Genomic DNA, 19,264 nt, shown 5'->3' on the forward strand with positions numbered 1-19,264 from the left:
ATCACTTAAGCTCAGGTGTTTTCACCTTCAGTAGGAATAGAGCTAATCAGGCATTATTTCTAAGACTGACACAGATAGGTTGAATGAAGCTCTAGGGTTAAGGGTGAGGGAGGGGGGATTGGGTGGGTGATTGCTATGCTTCCAGCCTGAGTGAGAGATAGGGAGGACCAGTCTCTTTTTTAAAAAAATGATGTAATTGAACTTTATGGACTTAAAATTATCCAATGATAATTTGTAGTTAGGTGTTATACTTCTGAATTTAAAGTTGGTCAATATATTAGATTTGATTTCTTTTAAGTTTTTTGTTTATTTATCAAATACCTGCTGACTGTATTAATTTTAATGTTTAGTTGCTGAGTGCAAATAGAATCTCCTAATTTCTAAACCAGTACTTTTTCTGTTGTAGCTTAAATTGAATGCTATTTACTTTCAACCCCTGTAGGAAATATTTCAAACATTTAATGTTTGAAAAATGAGATGCTTCCTTTTGCATTATATGCAAATTATATTCGTTTTTTAAGAATCATTAAAGGACTTGAATTGCTTGATATACTTTTTTTAAAAGTTTAGTTACATTAAATTTCAATGAAGTAGAAATTTGTGTAATTTCATAGATAATCTTTGTCTAATCCACTTGAACTATTTAAAGCTTCTGATTTAGTAAATAACATGGTATTTCTTCTGAAATAGCATAAATCATATTTTATTTCACTTCAGGAAATGGCAGCAGTGTCAGCTTTTCTTCAGCCTGGAGCACCCAGGCCTTACCCTGCTCATTACATGGATACAGCAATTCAGACATACAGAGATATATGCAAGTAAGTGATTTTGAACTTTCTTCTATACATTTTTAGATAAAGATTGCTTTCTATAAAGTTGCTGGATTTTCAAGCCATTCTCCAATTGATAAATGGTCAAAGGATATGAACAGACAATTTTCAGATGAAGAAATTGAAACTATTACCACTCACATGAAAGAGTGTTCCAAATCACTATTGATCAGAGAAATGCAAATTAAGACAACTCTAAGATATCACTACACACCTGTCAGATTGGCTAAGATGACAGCAAAAAATAATGATGAATGTTGGAGGGGATGCGGGAAAACGGGGACACTGATGCATTGTTGGTGGAGTTGTGAACGAATCCAGCCATTCTGGAGAGCAATCTGGAATTATGCCCCAAAAGTTATCAAACTGTGCATACCCTTTGATCCAGCAGTGTTTCTATTGGGCTTATACCCCAAAGAGATACTAAAAAAGGGAAAGGGACCTGTATGTGCCAAAATGTTTGTAGCAGCCCTGTTTGTAGTGGCTAGAAACTGGAAAATGAACGGATGCCCATCAATTGGAGAATGGCTGGGTAAATTGTGGTATATGAATGTTATGGAATATTATTGCTCTGTAAGGAATGACCAGCAGGATGAATACAGAGAGGCTTGGAGAGACCTACATGTACTGATGCTAAGTGAGATGAGCAGAACCAGGAGATCATTATACACTTCGACAACGATATTGTATGAGGATGTATTCTGATGGAAGTGGATTTCTCTGACAAAGAGACTTAACTGAGTTTCATTGGATAAATGATGGACAGAAACAGCTACACCCAAAGAAGGAATACTGGGAAATGAATGTGAACTATTTGATTTTTGATTTTCTTCCTGAGTTATTTTTACCTTCTGAATCCAATTCTCCCTGTACAGCGGGAGAACTGTTCGGTTCTGCAAATGTGTATTGTATCTAGGATATACTGCAACATAATTAACATATATAGGACTGCTTGCCATCTTGGGGGGGGGGGAGGGAGGGAGGGGAAAAAATGAAACATAAGTGATTTCAAGGGATAATGCTGTGTAAAAATTATCCTGGCATGGATTCTGTCAATACAAAGTTATTATTAAATAAAATTAAAAAAGAAAAAAAAAGAAGAAAAAAAAATAAAGTTGCTGGATTTTAAAATGAAATATCTAATTGTTTTTTCATACCTGGAAGACCTGAGGTAGTTACAATTTTAGGTCACCAGAATGAAGTTAGTTGAGTCAGATTTCTCACTAGTTTTAGATTTTAAATGAGGTAAAATTTGCCTACCTAAGAAAATGATGGTATTTTAAAGAATTTACAACATTATAGTCAAATGAATGCTAAAATTCATGAAAAAAAAATTCATGAAAATAAGCTCTTTCACTAATTTCCATTAGAACTCTATTTTTGGGTGGTTTCAAGATACAGTAGGTATTAAGAAATAATAAACTATACTTATTAAGAATTATTTAATAAAAAGTAGTGAAGTTTTTATAATTTTAAAATTATAGGATTCTTTCATGGTACTATTATAAAATTTTTGATGAAAATAAAAGAAAAATTTTTACTGCTCTTTTCATATAATAAAATTTTATTACAGTGAATCAGTACCATCAATACAAACTGTTCTATAGATAAAGTAAAGCTATTTCCTTATATTTTGTGTTTGAGTATTTCATCAAGTTGTATTTTTTATATATCGATACTGAGGGGTAGTGTGGCACAGTTAATAAAAAGTTATCTTTAGACTCCAAAAGACTTGGTTTCAAATCTTGCCTCTATTATACTATCTGTACTCTCCAGGCAATTCACTTTACTTTTTAGTACTATCAGCAGTTTTTTAGGCTACAAATTTCGAGAAGGTGCCAATCTGCATTGGTAAAAACATTTCCTCATTTAAGTAGGTCTTCCTTATACTAATGAAATTGTAGATGCAGTCCTGAGTCAATGTTTTCGACAATAAATAATCCTATATAATGGTTTCTCTAATTTTAATTATGTAGTAATTCCACAAAATCTGATGACATACTGGTAACATTAGCAGTTCTTATTTCCTACTTTACTGTCAGTTAACTAAGGAGCATTTCACTTTTAATGCCCTCTTTTCTAAGTTTACCTCAGAGTCCTAAACATACCTGTCAGGAGGAAAAAAATCATTCTTTTGAAATACTTAGTCAAAATCAGACATACTACTTCTTTTTAAAATTTTTATTTTTTTTTTAATTGCAGCTTTTTATTTTCAAAACATGCATGAATAATTTTTCAACATTGAATCTTGCAAACCTTGTGTTCCAAATTTTTCCCTCCTTCTCTCTCCTCCTCTAGATGGCAACTAATCCAATATATGTTAAACAAAGAGCACTTTTTAGATAAAGAAAAAGAAACATAAATGCATACAGATGATGCCAGTTTTCCTATTTACAACAATTTTTATTTCTTAATTAATTATTGACTTAGCTATTTGGACTTACCATCATATGCATATTGAAAGTATGATTTTTATCACTATCACTACAAGATCCTTTTCCAGCAAAACATTTGTTTTCTCTGTGCAGCTCTTTCTGATGTAATTTTTACTTATCTATACTATAGGAAAGAGAAGGACATTAATGCCTATTAGAAAATGAGAATTTAAAGTTAAGTTAAATTTGTTTTATTGTAATTTGATGTATGATTTCCAAGAAATTTTTGTAATATTTCTTAATTTCTTCCTTAGGAATATGGTGTTAGCAGAAAGATGTGTATTGCTTAGTGCTGAAATATTAAAAAGCCAAAGCAAATATTCAGAAGCTGCTGCTCTTCTGATTCGGTTGACCAGTGAGGTATTGACACTTTGACTTCTACTTGCTTTATTCTAACAGTTTTTAAAAGGAGCAATATATCTTTATAGTGGTAATTTGGTGTACTCTATTTTATGCAAACATATTAAAATCTTATTATACAATATTATACAATTAAGTGATAGTTATTACAAAGAGAGTAACCAATTATTTTTTAAGGAAATGTAACATATATGATTACTTAAGCTACTTATAAATTAAGATGATTTAGCTTACAATATTTGGATTTGTATTCAGCCTTTCTGGCTTTGATGCTTTCATCTTTGATACTTTGGACTTGTGATCTCATAAATATGGTTTCTTTCTCTACTTCTATAATTCAGATCCACCCATTCTTTCTAATCTTGGAATGATGCTTGTCTATGTCTTCTCAGAAATCTTTGTCTGATTTTGACAGAGAAATCTTTGACTCAGAAATGAGTGTCCACACATCTTGCAGGGGATTACCTCATTCTCTTGATGTTTTGTGGGGACCAGTAGTCATGAAAATCATCTCTTGGTGACCCTTTGTTCTTCCTATATGATTGACTCATTTTCTTGTCTGGTAGTAGTAAATATCTTTGAAGACATTAAAACTTTTTTTCAAAAAAATTCTTAATTTAATGAATCCTCCTCCCCTTCCCCCATAACATTTCTACATAGGAACTAGAAGAAAAAAAGCATTATATGTGAAATTGAAAAGTTTTCTTATAGACAGTTTAAAAAAAAACCCAACGTATTACATACACACATATACATAATAATTCAACATGTTACTTTATTTTTTTTATTCTTTTTAAAAATTCTCTCCAGTTACATGTAAAAACAATTTAAGAAAAAAATTATACATGTCCGTATTTTTACATTTTCTCATATGAATCAAGTTCATCAGAACAAAGGGAAAAAACCATGAGAAAAAAAAAGATGAAAATAATATGTGTTCATCTACATTCAATCTCTATAGTTCTCTCTTTGGATACAGATGACACTTTTCATCCAAAATTTGTTGGGATAACCTAGAATCACTGAACCGCTAAGAACGTATCATAGAGAAAAGAAGTATCGTAGTTGTTCACATAATCCTGTTGTTCCTGTGTACAATGTTTTCTTGGTTCTGTTTGCTTCACTTAGCAGTATCAGTTCACAGCATATTACTTTCAAGGTTGTCTTGATAATCTTTAGTTTCTTCTTAATTCCCTTCTGTTCTCTTCTGTGCGTTTTTTTAAAAAAATGTTTTAGTGATCATGTTTTGTATGTGGCAAATGTATGAATTTATTTTGCCTGATTATACTTTGTTGCTTGGATTATTTTTTTTCTTCTTTTCATTGGGAAAGGGGAGAAGAAGCAAAAAAGAGAGAGAATTAAATTACTGTTGAATAGTATTGAACACCCATGTTTTCACTGTATTCAATTTTAGAATTTAGACAAATTGGGCAAATATTTAACTTTTGATTCTTAAAAGCATATATTCTTAACATTTCACTTCATACTTTTTAAAAATTATATGTTTGTGTTGATAGTCTATATAATAATGTCTAAATGTTCTAAGTTTACATTAATATAAGCTTTCTAAAGGCTCTGTTTCTCAAATCTTGTTTTTCTAATTTTCATACTTTTTTAATCAGTAGTTTACTTTCCTATTATATATAAACATTCTTAGATCTACCCTATCTTTTAAAAACTTTGACTTGACCTAACCATCCCCTCAAACAATCACCTTGCATTTCTCCTGTGTTTTGTACCAAAACTCCTAAGAAAAAAAACAAAAAGTTAGATTTTTTGTTGCCTGTTTTTCATTTCCCATTCACTTCACCTTGGAATCTGGGTTCTGGCTCCCTCACTCAAGTGAAACGGCTTTTTGGAAAAAGGTCAATGATGATCTCTATATTGTTCAAGCCAGTCATTTTTTTTTTCAAACTTTATCCATTTTGACTTCTCTGTAGCATTTGAACCCTTCCTTTTCAATACCCTTGAAACATATGGGTATTATCATAGCACTTTATTTCGGGACTTCATTAATGTGATACCAAGTAATATACACAGTACTCTAGATGTGGTATAGTCAGAGAAGCTGTCACTTTTTTGTTTATTATTACACAATTTGAGGTTATATTAACTTTTTTGGATGCCATGATAAACTATTGATTCTTATTTGGTTTACAACCCATGCAAAAAATTTATTTTTTAAGATAAATTTCTTATTCAGCAATGTCTTTTCTCTCTAATGTCTAGGAAGTTGAATTTTTTTAATCCAAGTATAAAACTTTACATTTTATCTCTCTGAAATTTCATCTTAACTACATGCAGCTTAGTTTTCTAGCTTGTCAAGATCCTTCTGAATCCTGAATCTATTTCCCCTGTTTTTCTCATCTGAAATAGTTTCAGTTCAAATTAATTCCTTCCAGTAAACAAATTTTAATAACTGCTCATTTTATTCCAGGAACTATGGTAGCCAGTAGAGAATCAGAGATTAAAAAAATATATATCTTTTCTTCTACCTTGCAACCTCAACCCCTTCATCTTCACCTCAATATTTAATCCCTCCATCTGTCAGGCCTCTCTCAGACCATCACTCCTTTACTTGCTACAGTATCCTCCTTTCCCCATTTTGACCTTTTGGTGAACTACTTAAACTCCCCATTATTCTTTTGAGGCCCTTGCCTGTTCATCCTATCAAAGATCTTGCTCATCCAGATTCCAGCCTTGTAGTTCCCCCATCATCCATTGCCTTACTTCTCTGTATTTTTTTTTTTTATTAAATGAAGCTAGAGGAAAATGATGAATTTGTGCTAATTGAATCCATTATAAGTTTATATTACATAATCTTAATTAAACCTTCAAAGTGACACTAACTGTGTTATTGCCATAGCAGTTTTTCCCAGACTTTTTCCGATTTCCCACATAATGCCTACCCCATCTGTTTCTGCGAAATTTGTCTCATGTTTCACTGAAAAAATTGAAACCATTCACTGGGTGCTCATTCTGTTTTCCTTCACCTCATTTAATATCACTGAGATGTTTTCTGCCACTGTCTTTATCCTTGTTGTCTCTTTTTGAAGAGATATCTCTTTTTGTAAAGGCAAACCTCTTCATATACAAAAGATCCCATTACACTCCATCTTCTCAGGAAGTCTGTTCCTTCCACATCCCAACTTTACTTCTTCAGACTCTCCTTATCTATTGTCTGCTTTCCTATTGCTTATAAACATATCCATGTCTTCTTCCTCTAGCTATATTCTGCCTTTTGTTGCTAAACTCCTTGAGAAGGCTATCCACTTCCTTTCCTTTTCCCTAGTAGTTAATTCTTTTTCACTCTGGTTTCTGACCCCTTCATTCAACTGGAGTTGATTTCTTGACCATTTGTTGATAGTTATCTTTCTTGATCTCTGGGCAGCCTTGATACTGTAGCTCGCTGTCAAACTCAGAAATGCAAGGCCCTCATATTAACCTAGAAAACAAACATCATTTGTTGTATTATATTTTTATTTGTTTGTTTTTGCTGAGGCAGTTGGGCTTAAGTGACTTGTCCAGGATCACACACCTGGGAAGTGTTAAGTGTCTGAGACCAAACTTGAACTCAGTCTTCCTGACTTAAGGGCTGGTGCTCTATCCACTGTGCCACCTACCTGCCCCTTTTTATTTATTTATTTTTTAAATTTCCCAATTGAATTTTAATCTGGTTGGGCCAAAAGTGGATTTGAGTTTTTTACCTTTGCTGTGGATTACCCTCTTCACTTTGTAATTCTTTTCTCTCTAGGTTTTAATTACATTGCTCTCATCTGGTTTTCCTCCAGCTGTCTATTAGATATCTGAAACTTGATATTCTTATAGATATCTAAACTTAGCATCACTAAAATGAATTCATTATCTTTTTCTCAAGACTTTCCTCTCTTCCTAATTTCCTGTTGCTATCAAAGGTACTATTATTGTACCAGCTACTTACATTCCGATCTAGGTGTTTTCCTTGATCCCTCAGTCTGTTTCATCTTTCTCTTCCCCCTAGTATCCAAATAATTATCAAGTCCATTTGTTTCAACTTTCTGTATGCTCCCTTTTTTCTTCCCCTCAATCTCTACCACCCTGACACAGGATTTAGCTTCTTAACCCCTAGTTATTTTTTAAGTCAAGGGATAAGTTTCAAATTTGTTGTTTTAGACAACCTGTTATTTTCAAGGTCAAGAAAAAATTATATATCAAAGCATATTTCATGCACAGATATATAATATATACCATATAATAATGATTTCCTGGGACAAAGACATGTAAATAATGTGTGATATTTTTGTCAACATAGGGAACCTCTGGTGATATTCCAGCAACTGATTTAAGTTCATGTGTGACTTAGTAGATCAAGTCCTTAGGAAATGATTAAAGTTCATAGAAGTTATCACTTGTCCAGAATTACATAACTATTACATATTCGAGGCAGTATTTCAGTATAGATTTTCTCGACTTCAAGCCCCTACATTCCATCTATTTTGCCATACTAAACAAGTCAGTGAGGAATATTACTATTTTTGATGTTCAGTATTATGATGCAATGTTGGATTTGTTTTAGCATAGTTTGAATCCTGTCCAATTAGTAAATGACCATCCTATGTCTTCTTTTAGATACTCTTTTTGACAGGGCATCTGTTTGAGCCACAGACAAGTGGATTAAAATATGTAAATTTGAAAAAATTAATTTTGCATATTTTTAGTCTTTCTAGTTCAGTTAATTTTCTGTACACACTTTGAACTACAACCTTATGTGTTCTACTTTATCTTTAGATATTTTGATTGTAGGAGATGGAAATATTAGTACTCTGAAATACTCATCTACACATTGCATTTCTCTTTTGTGAAAGAAAAAATTAATATAACAAGGTTTTTGTTTATAAAATATATGGCATGTATAGTACAGAAATGCACAAATAAATAAATATATAATAAATATAAATAATATATCACAAAAACCCAACAAATAAAAAAAGTATGGTTTGCCAAGCCTTAAATTCTTCAGAATAAACTTTTTGTTGTTGTTGTTTGTTTGCTGTGAGGCAATTGGGGTTAAGTGACTTGCCCACAGTCACACAGCTAGGAAGTGTTAAGTGTCTGAGACCAGATTTGAACACATGTTCTCCTGACTTTGGGGCTGGTGCTCTATTTACTGTGCCACCTAGCTGCCCCGGTAGCCTCAAAATTCTTAACATATGTAAATATATACTCACCCAGGTTAAAATAATTGATGTTTAGCTTTGCTCTATAAAACGCATATTAGTTTAAGGTCCATCAACTTAGTGGCTTTAAAGTTGGCATTTTTCTGCTTCTAACAAGGGAGAAAATGTTGGCAGCAAAACAATTGGAAGGGTATGGGAAGTTCAGCTTATGTAAAATTAAAAACTTAGAGAAAGTTTGAGAAGAAATTGCTGTTTCTTAACCAGCAACCTTTAGTGTTTTCTCAGAAACTATTAATATATGAGTGTTTCAGATGAAATGAATCTCCAAGGATATTAAATTCAGTTCTATTATTATTAAAGAAATATTATTCATATTGGGGTCTGTTCAAAGGACAAATAAATTTCAAGTTGTACTGCTTTTTTACTTATTATCCTAGCAGCAGACGAAAAAAACATTCCTTTATGATTTCACTTCTAAACTTTCTTAGATCTGATAATCATATCTGTCGTTTAAATGAGTACATTGGTTAATTTTCTTGAAAAATGTAAAAATTATAATGAAAATTTTCTAAGTGAAATGTTCAAATATCCAAGAGAGGAAAGCATTACAGTATTTTTCAGCATTTTTAGTGGAATAGAAATGAATCTGGTAAATAATAGAAGGACAAATTATACCATCGTACAACCATCAGTTTCACTTCTCTTCTAATTTAATTTTGGTGTTTACCCATCTACATACTAGATTTCTAGTCAAGGTAGTTATTTGCTCTATGCAAAAATGATTCATCTGATTTCTTTAAAAATTCATCATTGGATCAAAAAGAAATCAGATCAGCTATTTCATTAGTCATAAAATATTTTTCATAGTCACATACTTTATATTAAATAACTTTAATTCAGAAAAATGCTTTCAAAATTTCCTAAGATTTGTTGTTAAGTTAACGCCTGAAACCACAAACAAGAAAAGATTTCCCTCTTCATCTCTGCCCAGTATAAACAGAGAGCTGTTAGTGCAGTATTTATTTTTAAAAAAAAATTATTATAACCAGTTCTCTTTTTTGTTTTAGATTGTGATGACACTAATATTTTTCTTTTTCTTTAAACATTAAATAGGATTCTGATCTTCGAAGTGCTCTTCTGTTAGAACAGGCGGCACATTGCTTTATAAACATGAAGAGCCCCATGGTTAGAAAATTTGCCTTTCACATGATATTGGCTGGCCATCGGTTTAGTAAAGCAGGACAGGTAAGTGGATTTACTTTACTTAAAAATATAGATAGGCCAGATTATTTCAAGCATTATCAATTTCTGCATATAAGCTGTTATAACAAATTGATCAACTTATTAAAGTTTAAAGAGGCTATCTTAAATTGGAGTAAGTTTGCCTTCTGGTTATATCAGCATCTAAATCTTTATACTCTTGGAATGTTACTCCTGTCAGTTTTTTGCATGTGGTGGCTACTCAGTAGGAATTTATCCTGTAATAAGCCTCATCCCTATTTCTATTTGAGGCTTTTGAACATCAGTGCTAGAGAAACACTATTTTAAGTAGAAGTGCCTAGGAGGAAAGTGTTGTGGTCTTCTGTCCTTCATTCACATTTTTAAACATTAGGATGAAGGATGCTATCTTGAATTCCTGACAATGGCAGCATTCATCGGTTTAAATTTTAGTGAATATAAGTGAATTTTTATATAGAATAGTTTTATCATGGACAGGTTCACTTGTTGAACCTTTTTTTCTTTCTTTTCACATAATTTCTTTATGAAGGATTTACCTGTTTTGAAGATTTTTAAAGATCTTACCTTATTAGTATAATGTTTGATTTGTTCATTGCTATCCTTTACTCTTGTAAGATCATATCTTCCAGTTAAATTTGATTTTTTTCTTTTATGTTACTTCTTGTAAACATGCCATCTTTGCTTACTTACAGCTGTGTCTGTTAATATTGCCCTTTATATCACCACAATTTTGAGTCCTTGTATTTTGAGTTCATGGTACTCTATGATTCATAGCCTTAAAACAGAGACTATTGTCATATACTTAAAATCTCCGATTAAGCAAAATTAGGATGTTATTTATATTGTGTATACATATTTGTATATCTGTGACTTCATCCTTGTGGATATGCCTTCACAGGTAACATTTCCTTTCCTTCCCATTCTGCACTGTTTTTTACATATTCTCAGAGGATTCCAGTGATTACAGATGTTTGCTTAACATTAACGACTGGAAAGTCTTTTGAATAAATTACATCATTTTACTTTCATAATTTATGAGAGGTAGATCCATTTGTGAGAGGTCTATTTCTCTCTGCTTTAATCTGTCTTCTATAAAACTGACAAAATAGGCTTCCAGTGGTGCAAGAGTTACAATTTCATTCTTTCATTCTAAAACCTTCATTGGCTAGATGTTTCAAGTATAGAGAAAATATAAACTTTTCAATTTGTAATTTAAAGCCTATCAGAATGTGGCTTTTGCTTAACTTTTCAGAATTATTGTACATTGCTTTATATACCTTTATGTACCAGCCACGCTGACCTACTTAGTGTTTTCCATCTCTCTTTTCTGTGCTTTTGTGCAAACTGTTCTCAATGTGTAAAATATATCTTTTTCTAAACTCTTTCAGTTGTCTCCTAATTAGTCTCCCTACTTTAAGTCTTTCCCCTTGCTAATCTCTACTACTCATCTGCTAGTGTTATTCCTGAAATAGAAGGCTGTTTATACCATTCCCTTTTCACTAAACTCCAGTAAGATCCTCTGTTACTTCTGTGATCAAAAACATACTTATTTTCTTTGGAATTTTTCAGTCTTTCACAGTCTGGCTCTAGCCTATCTTTGCAGTTTTACTGTATATTATTGTCTTCCATGTATTCTTTGGTCCTAGTCATAGAATTCTTCTCACTTCTACTTACATACATATATACATACATACATACATACATTACTACATTACATACATACAACTAAATGGCTCTTAAAAAAACTTTTTAAAAAAATTGCTCTTAATTGAGTTTGTGCTCACAATAATGCTATTTCTACCAATTCTTTTTATTTGCCTCTAAGAAAAAAAGGAGAGCCATACTTTCATATGACTGCAACTTTTTTCAGTTTTTTTATAGCAAGATGTCAATATTGATATAATAAAGTTCTTTCAGTAATGAATTCTTTTGTCAATGGACTGAGATCTGTTATTTAGAACATTAGCTATTAAATTCATGTTTATAAACTTTTTATAAATTTAGTGATTTGTAACATTCTTTGCTTCCTTTCATATCATGACTATGGAAGTAGTAAGGGACTGAATAGGATTGAGGGTATATTTATTTTTCATTGTCTTAGTAGTCTTCATGGCCAAAAAATTCTTCACCTAATGTCTATATATTATCTACATACCTTTGTATATATTGTTAGTCTGATTGTTGGATAGTATTCTGTAACTAGGACAGTACCTGAATACTTAACTGCATAGTATAGAAGCTGCCTATAACTGTCTTTGAGTACTGAGGTTTATCATCCATACCATAATCAAGGTTTTGGAGTAGGACTTCTGTGGAGGTATAGAAATTAGACCCTGAAAAAAATTTCCTTTGTAATCCGAGTATTAATAGTATTAATTCACTAATACTTTGGGGGGTGGCAGACAGCAGCCTTTCAAATTGTTTTTATAAGCATGAGAGTTAATATGCAGTTTTTGTCTTTGAAAACCAGCTTTTACAAAGTTATAGATTTATTGATTGGATATCAATATTTGAATGCCTATATTGTTATATATTACCTTAATGATAATTTTTTCCTCCAATCTGTCATTTACTGGTACTTTTTTGCTTTTCATGGATAAATATTATAATAAAAGGTAATCTAGTGGGAAAGAACATTGAATTTAAAATTGTAGAACCGAGATTCAGGCCCTGGTTCTGCCATTGACCATATGACAGAGTCAGTTTGCTAGTTAGGCCCATAGTTTTCTTATCTATAAAATGAAGGCATTTCATTGCCTTGTGAGTCCATTTCATTGGACTTCTGAGGTCCCTGCATTCCTCAGGTTTATAATTTTAATATCTTTTAAGATCCTTTCCTAGCCTAACATTATTATAACTTTATATTTTCCACACTTAGTATTGATTTTAAATCTATTCTTTTAGATCATAGTAAATTTAGAAAAAAGATGATATTGTACTTGTAAAAATTCATGAAATTGTTTTTCAGAAAAAGCATGCTTTACGTTGCTATTGCCAAGCCATGCAAGTTTACAAAGGGAAAGGCTGGTCTCTTGCAGAGGATCACATTAACTTCACTATTGGTCGTCAATCATTTACACTTCGACAGCTTGACAATGCAGTATCTGCCTTTAAGCACATTTTGATCAATGAGAGCAAACAACCTGCTGCCCAACAAGGAGCCTTCCTCAGAGAATATCTTTATGTTTACAAGGTGAGTATTTCTTTCTTATAGTAGTTATTAAAAGTGTTCACAATTTGATTTAAGTTGAAATCAATTTTAATAACATATCCAAATAAAAAATCCTTTATAACCATTTATAAGGTTAAATTTTAGATACAAGAAGGAATATTCATTGTTTTTCCTCACAATTGTATTTCTTAATCATTCAAGCTTTTATTTTATACATATGGAAAAGGAACTGGATTAGCCATGGGTGTGGGTTGGACTATTCCTGTTTTAAGTAGTTCATTATCTTTGCATAATTCTGGGTCTAATACCTGCAGAATATAAGCTTCTTGAGTAGTTTTTCTGATGAACATAGCTAACTATCATAACTTCTCCTACCTTGCTCTTGAGCTATCTACTTACCTTACCTTCATTCTTTACTCACTCCTTTTCTCCCTTAATAACACTATTACTCAAAAGTGAGGGAAGGTAGATGGTTAGAAAAATGTAACCATTAGTTTGTCCTTATACTCTGCTTTGTGATGAGCTATAGAATAACTGACAAATATTTGTAAAGTGCAATAATTATGCTGATGTTAATTGGTAAGAAAGTTATAATTTATTGTCATGCCTGAGTTATCAGTTTTTGAAAGTATGATAAATGAAATTAATAATTGTATAAATAGTCCGTGCTTTCATTTATACAGGCCTCTGTGTACTAATACACTTTGAATCTTCTTAGTGTTTTAGTTTAATGGTATGATGTTGTTCAAAAGTGTCATTATCTGTTAAAAGCAGCTTTCAGATTTTAAGCCATATTAAACTTAAGACAAGGTAATTTTCAGATAACACAACCTTTTTTTTTTTTTTTTTTTTTGATCTGCAATCAAAGTTTTTTCAGCTCAGTATGTATCTGCCAGAAATTACATTCGGTTCATATGAAGACCCCTGTGTTGGCTTTCACACAGTGAGGCTTAGTATAAGATCTGAATGGCAGATTTATCTTACTAACCCTTTTTAATGTATAGCTTTTCTTTAGTATTTCCAAAATAGTAATAGTAATGAGTAAACAAGTTTTCTTAAAAGTTCTTTTCCCCTTTTAAAATTTCTCCTTCTTTTAGAATGTCAGTCAGTTATCTCCAGATGGCCCTTTACCACAGCTTCCTTTACCATACATCAATAGCTTAGCAACACGGGTTTTCTTTGGCCATGACAGACGACCAGCAGAAGGTAAGTAAAATTATTATTATTATTATTATTGTTATTATATTGGATCATAGATACAACCTGATTATATAAGCATTTTGAACCAAATCTCACTTAATTAGGTTTTCCCTAATTGTCCTGTATAAACATATTAAAGTCAATAAAAAATCTCATAAAATGATGAAAAAATTTTAAAAACAAAATCACATCAGCATCAGTCAACATTCATTTGTTTAGAGTAGTCATGTTCATATGCTTAATTTGGGGTCTTTTTTTTTTTTTAGGTGAAAAACAAGCAGCTACTCATATAAGTCTTGATCAGGAATATGATTCTGAATCTTCTCAACAGTGGAGGGAACTTGAAGAGCAAGTTGTAGCTGTAATTAACAAAGGAATAATTCCATCAAATTTCCATCCAACACAATACTGTCTGAACAGCTATACAGACAATTCAAGATTTCCACTTGCTGTTGTAGAAGGTGAATTTTGAAATTTTTTTTTTACTTTCTGTTAACAAGTGTCTGTCTCTCTCTCTCTCTCTCTCTCTCTCTCTCTCTCTCTCTTTCTCACACACACAGATACACACCCATGTGGGATTAGGAAACTAGCAATTTTGGGGGTAAAGTTATAGATTTATTTTAATAGTAAAGAATCGAACCAAATCAGGTTGGCAAACTATTCACTGTTTGTAAAATGTTCTTCAAAATTGATTTTTCTTTAATAGAGCCAATAACTGTGGAAGTGGCTTTTAGAAACCCCTTGAAGGTTCCGCTTTTGTTGACGGAATTATCTTTGCTTTGGAAATTTCAACCTAAAGGTTCAAATTCAAAGGATAATGAAGAAACAAAAGAACTAGTAAGTTATTAAAAGGTATTTGCAGTGAATGTTTCCACAATTATAATTTATTAGTTAGTCTTATAATATTCAAACTTTGGATTGCTCATTGAATATAATACATACTTGTTCTTAAGGGATGTACTTAAAATATGTTGTTGTTTTGGGTCTTTTTTCAATTGTGTCTGATTCTTTATGAATTTGGGATTTTCTTGATAAAGATACTACACTGGTTTACCATATCTTTCTCCTCATTTTTAAAGATAATGAATTGAGGCAAATAAGATTAAATCACAGAACTATTAAGGGTCACAGAACTAATAAGTGTTTGAGGCCAAACTTGAACTCAGGAAAATGAGCCCTCTTGACTCTAGATTCAGTTTTATATCCATTGTGCCATGTAGGTATACTTCAAATATATTTTCGAGAAAGGTATTGTTACAGTGGTTAGTCATTCAGATCTAAATGATTTACTTAAATTCTTTTGTTAACTAGTCTTTCAAATGTAAAATTTCACTCTATTCCACATGTAGATATATTAAACTAATGTAGTAGAAGAAATTAGTTTCAAGCTAAAAAGTAGCTCACTTTTGCAATCCTGCCAGTGTTTAAGAAAAGGTTGAATTATTTTCTATGTACTTCTCTTTAAATGTCTGTGAGTTACTAAATATTCTGAAATTTTTCTATAAAAATAGTTGAAATAAATATATTGGTGTTTTTTAGAAGATGAATTTAATTTAGTAGATCATTTATGTATGTGAAATTATTAATTCTTAATTAGCATATATTAAGCATCATACACTATACTAAACACTGAGAATACAAAGAAAAGTAAAAGACAGTTCCTGTTCTCAGAAAACTTGCTGTCCAGTGGGAGAGACTCCAGGTAAACAATTATGTACAAACAAGATATAAATCATTTCACATTAGGGGCAATTAGTAATGGCTTCCTGGGATTTTAGTTAGGAGTTGAAGGACACCTAGAAAGTTAATAAGCAAGGATGGTGAGGGTCCCAGACATATGGATCAGCCAGTTAAAAAACTCAGGAGATGGAGTGTCTTGTTCAAGAAATAGCAAGAAGGCCATTGTATCTTAGACCACATGGTGGCAGGAGTTGGAGCTGGGTGGTTGGGGAAGTGTAAAGTGTAAAGAAGATTAGAATGATACAGAGGCCGGATTATGAAGGGCTTTAAAAAGTGCCCAAAAGAATTTTATGTTCATTCTGGGAGCCTCCTTCTCACTCTCTCTCTCTTCTTCCCTTCTCCCCTTCCCCTCACCCCCCATATTCTTGTCATACACTGACCACATTCTGAGAGACTAAGAAGGCAAGTTTGACAGTGTCAGTATCTTAATGTACATGTGATATTTTGTTTCATCAAAATATTTCTATTAAATATTATGATTGTCATTCTGGACAGCATTTGGATTTAGGCCCAGAGAACTATCAAGCTCTGCATACTCAGCAATATCCTAATATTCTAAAGCTATTTTAAAGGGGTACAGTTAAAGGGTAAGGACCTATTTGTACAAAAAGTATTTATAGTAACTCAATTTTGTGGTGCCAAAGAATTAGAAATTGAATAGATGCCCATTAATTGGAAATGACTGAACAAGTTGTGATATATGATTGTGATGAAATATTATTATGATATAAGAAATTAGGAGCAGGATGATTTCAGAAAAGCCTGGAAAAACATGAACTGATGCAAAGTGAATTGAGCATAACCAGGAGAACATTATACACAGGAACAGCATTATCGTTTGAAGATCAATTGTGAATGACTTGGCTATTCTTAGCAATACAGAGAACCGAGAAAATCCGAAGGGCTTATAAAAAAACACTATTTACTTCCAGAGAAAGAATTGATGGTGTCTGAGTGCAGATTGAAATATAATTTGGGGGGGATGAGGAGTGAGGGTATGGGGGTCTGTTTTCTTTCACAATGTGACCGATATGGAAATATATTCTGCTTGGTCATACATATATAACTTATATCAAATTGCTTACTGTCTCAGGCAGAGAGAAGGAAGGGAAGGACAGAAAATTTGAAGTTCACTATTTTAAAATGGGAATGTTAAAAATTGTTTTTATATAAAGTTGGGAAAAATAAAATGTCACTAGAACATAAATATTGATTGTTTTTAGGTGACTTCTGGAAATGAAATGATTGGAACTGAAGTTATATCAGAATTCTTAATTAATAGTGAGGAAACAAAAATGGTAAGTATTTGTCACATTGTTTTCTAGCATTTTACATTTAGTGTAAAATAAAAAATATAGAAAATAAAACTGGATATAAAAATAATCTGAATAGATTAGTTTTAATTATTTTAAATGGCTATCTTATATCCTGTATTATATTTTCCTTATTTATGCATTGCTTCTTACTATTATTCCTCATTGCATTATTGCTAAGCCACTAAAAATTATGTTTTTCTGTAGTAAAAATTCTTTGATCTTAGAATTTGTATTCTTTTTTGCTCTTCTTAAAATTAAACAGTCTGGCCTTGTATATTTGCAGCATGATTACATATTTATTTGGTTATTTTAACTAAGAAATTTTAAGAACATTAAACTAAGAAATTTAAGAACATTACAAACAATAATGATGATGATAATCATGATGATGATGATGATGATAGTAATAACTTGATATATCTCCACAGGCAAGGCTAAAGCTCTTTCCCCATCATATAGGGGAACTTCACATTCTGGGAGTTGTTTATAATCTTGGCACTATTCAAAGTTCGGTAGGGCTAGACGGCATTGGCTCTATTCCTGGATGTCATGCAGGTAATAAAATGTTATCCTAAGGAAAATTGTAAATTTTACAATTGAATTTTATTATATTCCAATCTTTTTTAGGCTTGATTTTTTTTTTTTTAAGACACATCATCTCATTTTTTCCCCCTCCTTTCTGTTAGATTTAATGTATCTCTTCAGAATTCTCATAAATCTTTGTCTGCTTTTCTTTTATATTATCAACTACAGGTAATTTCTACTGGACCTTATTGAGCATTTCCATTATTGTCAAATCAAATTTAGTCAATCCTGATTGAGATTTAAAACTTTTTATGGTTTACTCTTTTTAAGAAAAATAAAACATCCAATATAAAGGAGCAAATAGTTCTAGAAGTGATTGTTCTTCAGTATTTCAAACTATCTGATTTCATTTCACCATGGTTATTCCTCTTGCTAACATCAGTTTTAACTGTTCTGTGCCTTAATACGTGATTTCATACGTTGTTGGGCATGTAATTTAACTTCAAAATAAACTTTGTTAATTTCTACTTATCTTTGCAGTCACAACCTTTTTATTAGCTTTGTGAGTCCTGCTAGGCTGGCACTCACTGGTGTGCTGCCTATTTACTTAGGGCTATACCAAAGCAATTTTTAGTTCCTAGAGCTGGAGTCTTCTGGTTCTCTTGGCTATGCTAAAGCACACAGGGGATCCTGGTGTAAATGTTTGCCCTCTCTAATACACTGGTGCTCAAGATCTCCTGCTAATTTGCTGAGGTGGGGCTTATTGCCAGCTTGCTAGGAAGCTTCCTGGCCTGGACTGTGCTGATTCTTGAAGTTCAATTATTTAGTTTCCAATTTCTTTTTAATCCTTTTTTCAATGTTTATTCCATTGTAATTAAAGGGTATGCTTAGTCCAGAATTTTTAAAAATCAGTTTTTATGGAGATGACTTATAGCTAAGAAATATATAGATACTTTTATGTTTCCATTCATTATCAGTGAAATATTATTTCTAACTTTTGCAAAGTTCTAAAGGTCCTTATTTATGTTTTGTTACATATTTCTCTAAATAATTTGATTCCTTTTTTATACATGTGGTACTGTTTGATGAATACATATTGATACTGATTTATCATGTATGATGCTTTTATACATAATACAGTTTTCTTACCTACTTCTTTTTTAGTACTATTTTTATTGTTGATTTCCCAAATGTAATAATTTACTATCCCTGTTTTTTTTGAGTTCACTTGAAGCATTATAGATTTTTACCTTGTTTCTTGTTGCTTTTCCCCTGATTAGATTATCCTAAA

The 19,264-nt window shown here is 31.8% G+C and overlaps 1 protein-coding gene across 3 annotated transcripts in view; it reads left to right on the forward strand.

Moving 5' to 3' along the window:
* The window catches only part of TRAPPC8 (trafficking protein particle complex subunit 8), a 129,861-nt gene that overhangs the window by 52,281 nt on the left and 58,316 nt on the right, over window positions 1-19,264 (forward strand). For all 3 annotated transcript variants that reach the window (XM_051970288.1, XM_051970286.1, XM_051970287.1), the window contains 9 exons: window positions 718-818; window positions 3,520-3,625; window positions 9,895-10,026; window positions 12,989-13,213; window positions 14,290-14,398; window positions 14,659-14,853; window positions 15,099-15,229; window positions 17,356-17,430; window positions 17,877-18,003. In XM_051970288.1, the coding sequence (XP_051826248.1) occupies window positions 718-818; window positions 3,520-3,625; window positions 9,895-10,026; window positions 12,989-13,213; window positions 14,290-14,398; window positions 14,659-14,853; window positions 15,099-15,229; window positions 17,356-17,430; window positions 17,877-18,003 (1,201 nt within the window). The remainder of the gene's footprint in view (window positions 1-717; window positions 819-3,519; window positions 3,626-9,894; window positions 10,027-12,988; window positions 13,214-14,289; window positions 14,399-14,658; window positions 14,854-15,098; window positions 15,230-17,355; window positions 17,431-17,876; window positions 18,004-19,264) is intronic.

Source organism: Antechinus flavipes, chromosome 1 (assembly GCF_016432865.1).
Source record: "Antechinus flavipes isolate AdamAnt ecotype Samford, QLD, Australia chromosome 1, AdamAnt_v2, whole genome shotgun sequence".
In the NCBI taxonomy this organism is placed as follows: domain Eukaryota; kingdom Metazoa; phylum Chordata; class Mammalia; order Dasyuromorphia; family Dasyuridae; genus Antechinus; species Antechinus flavipes.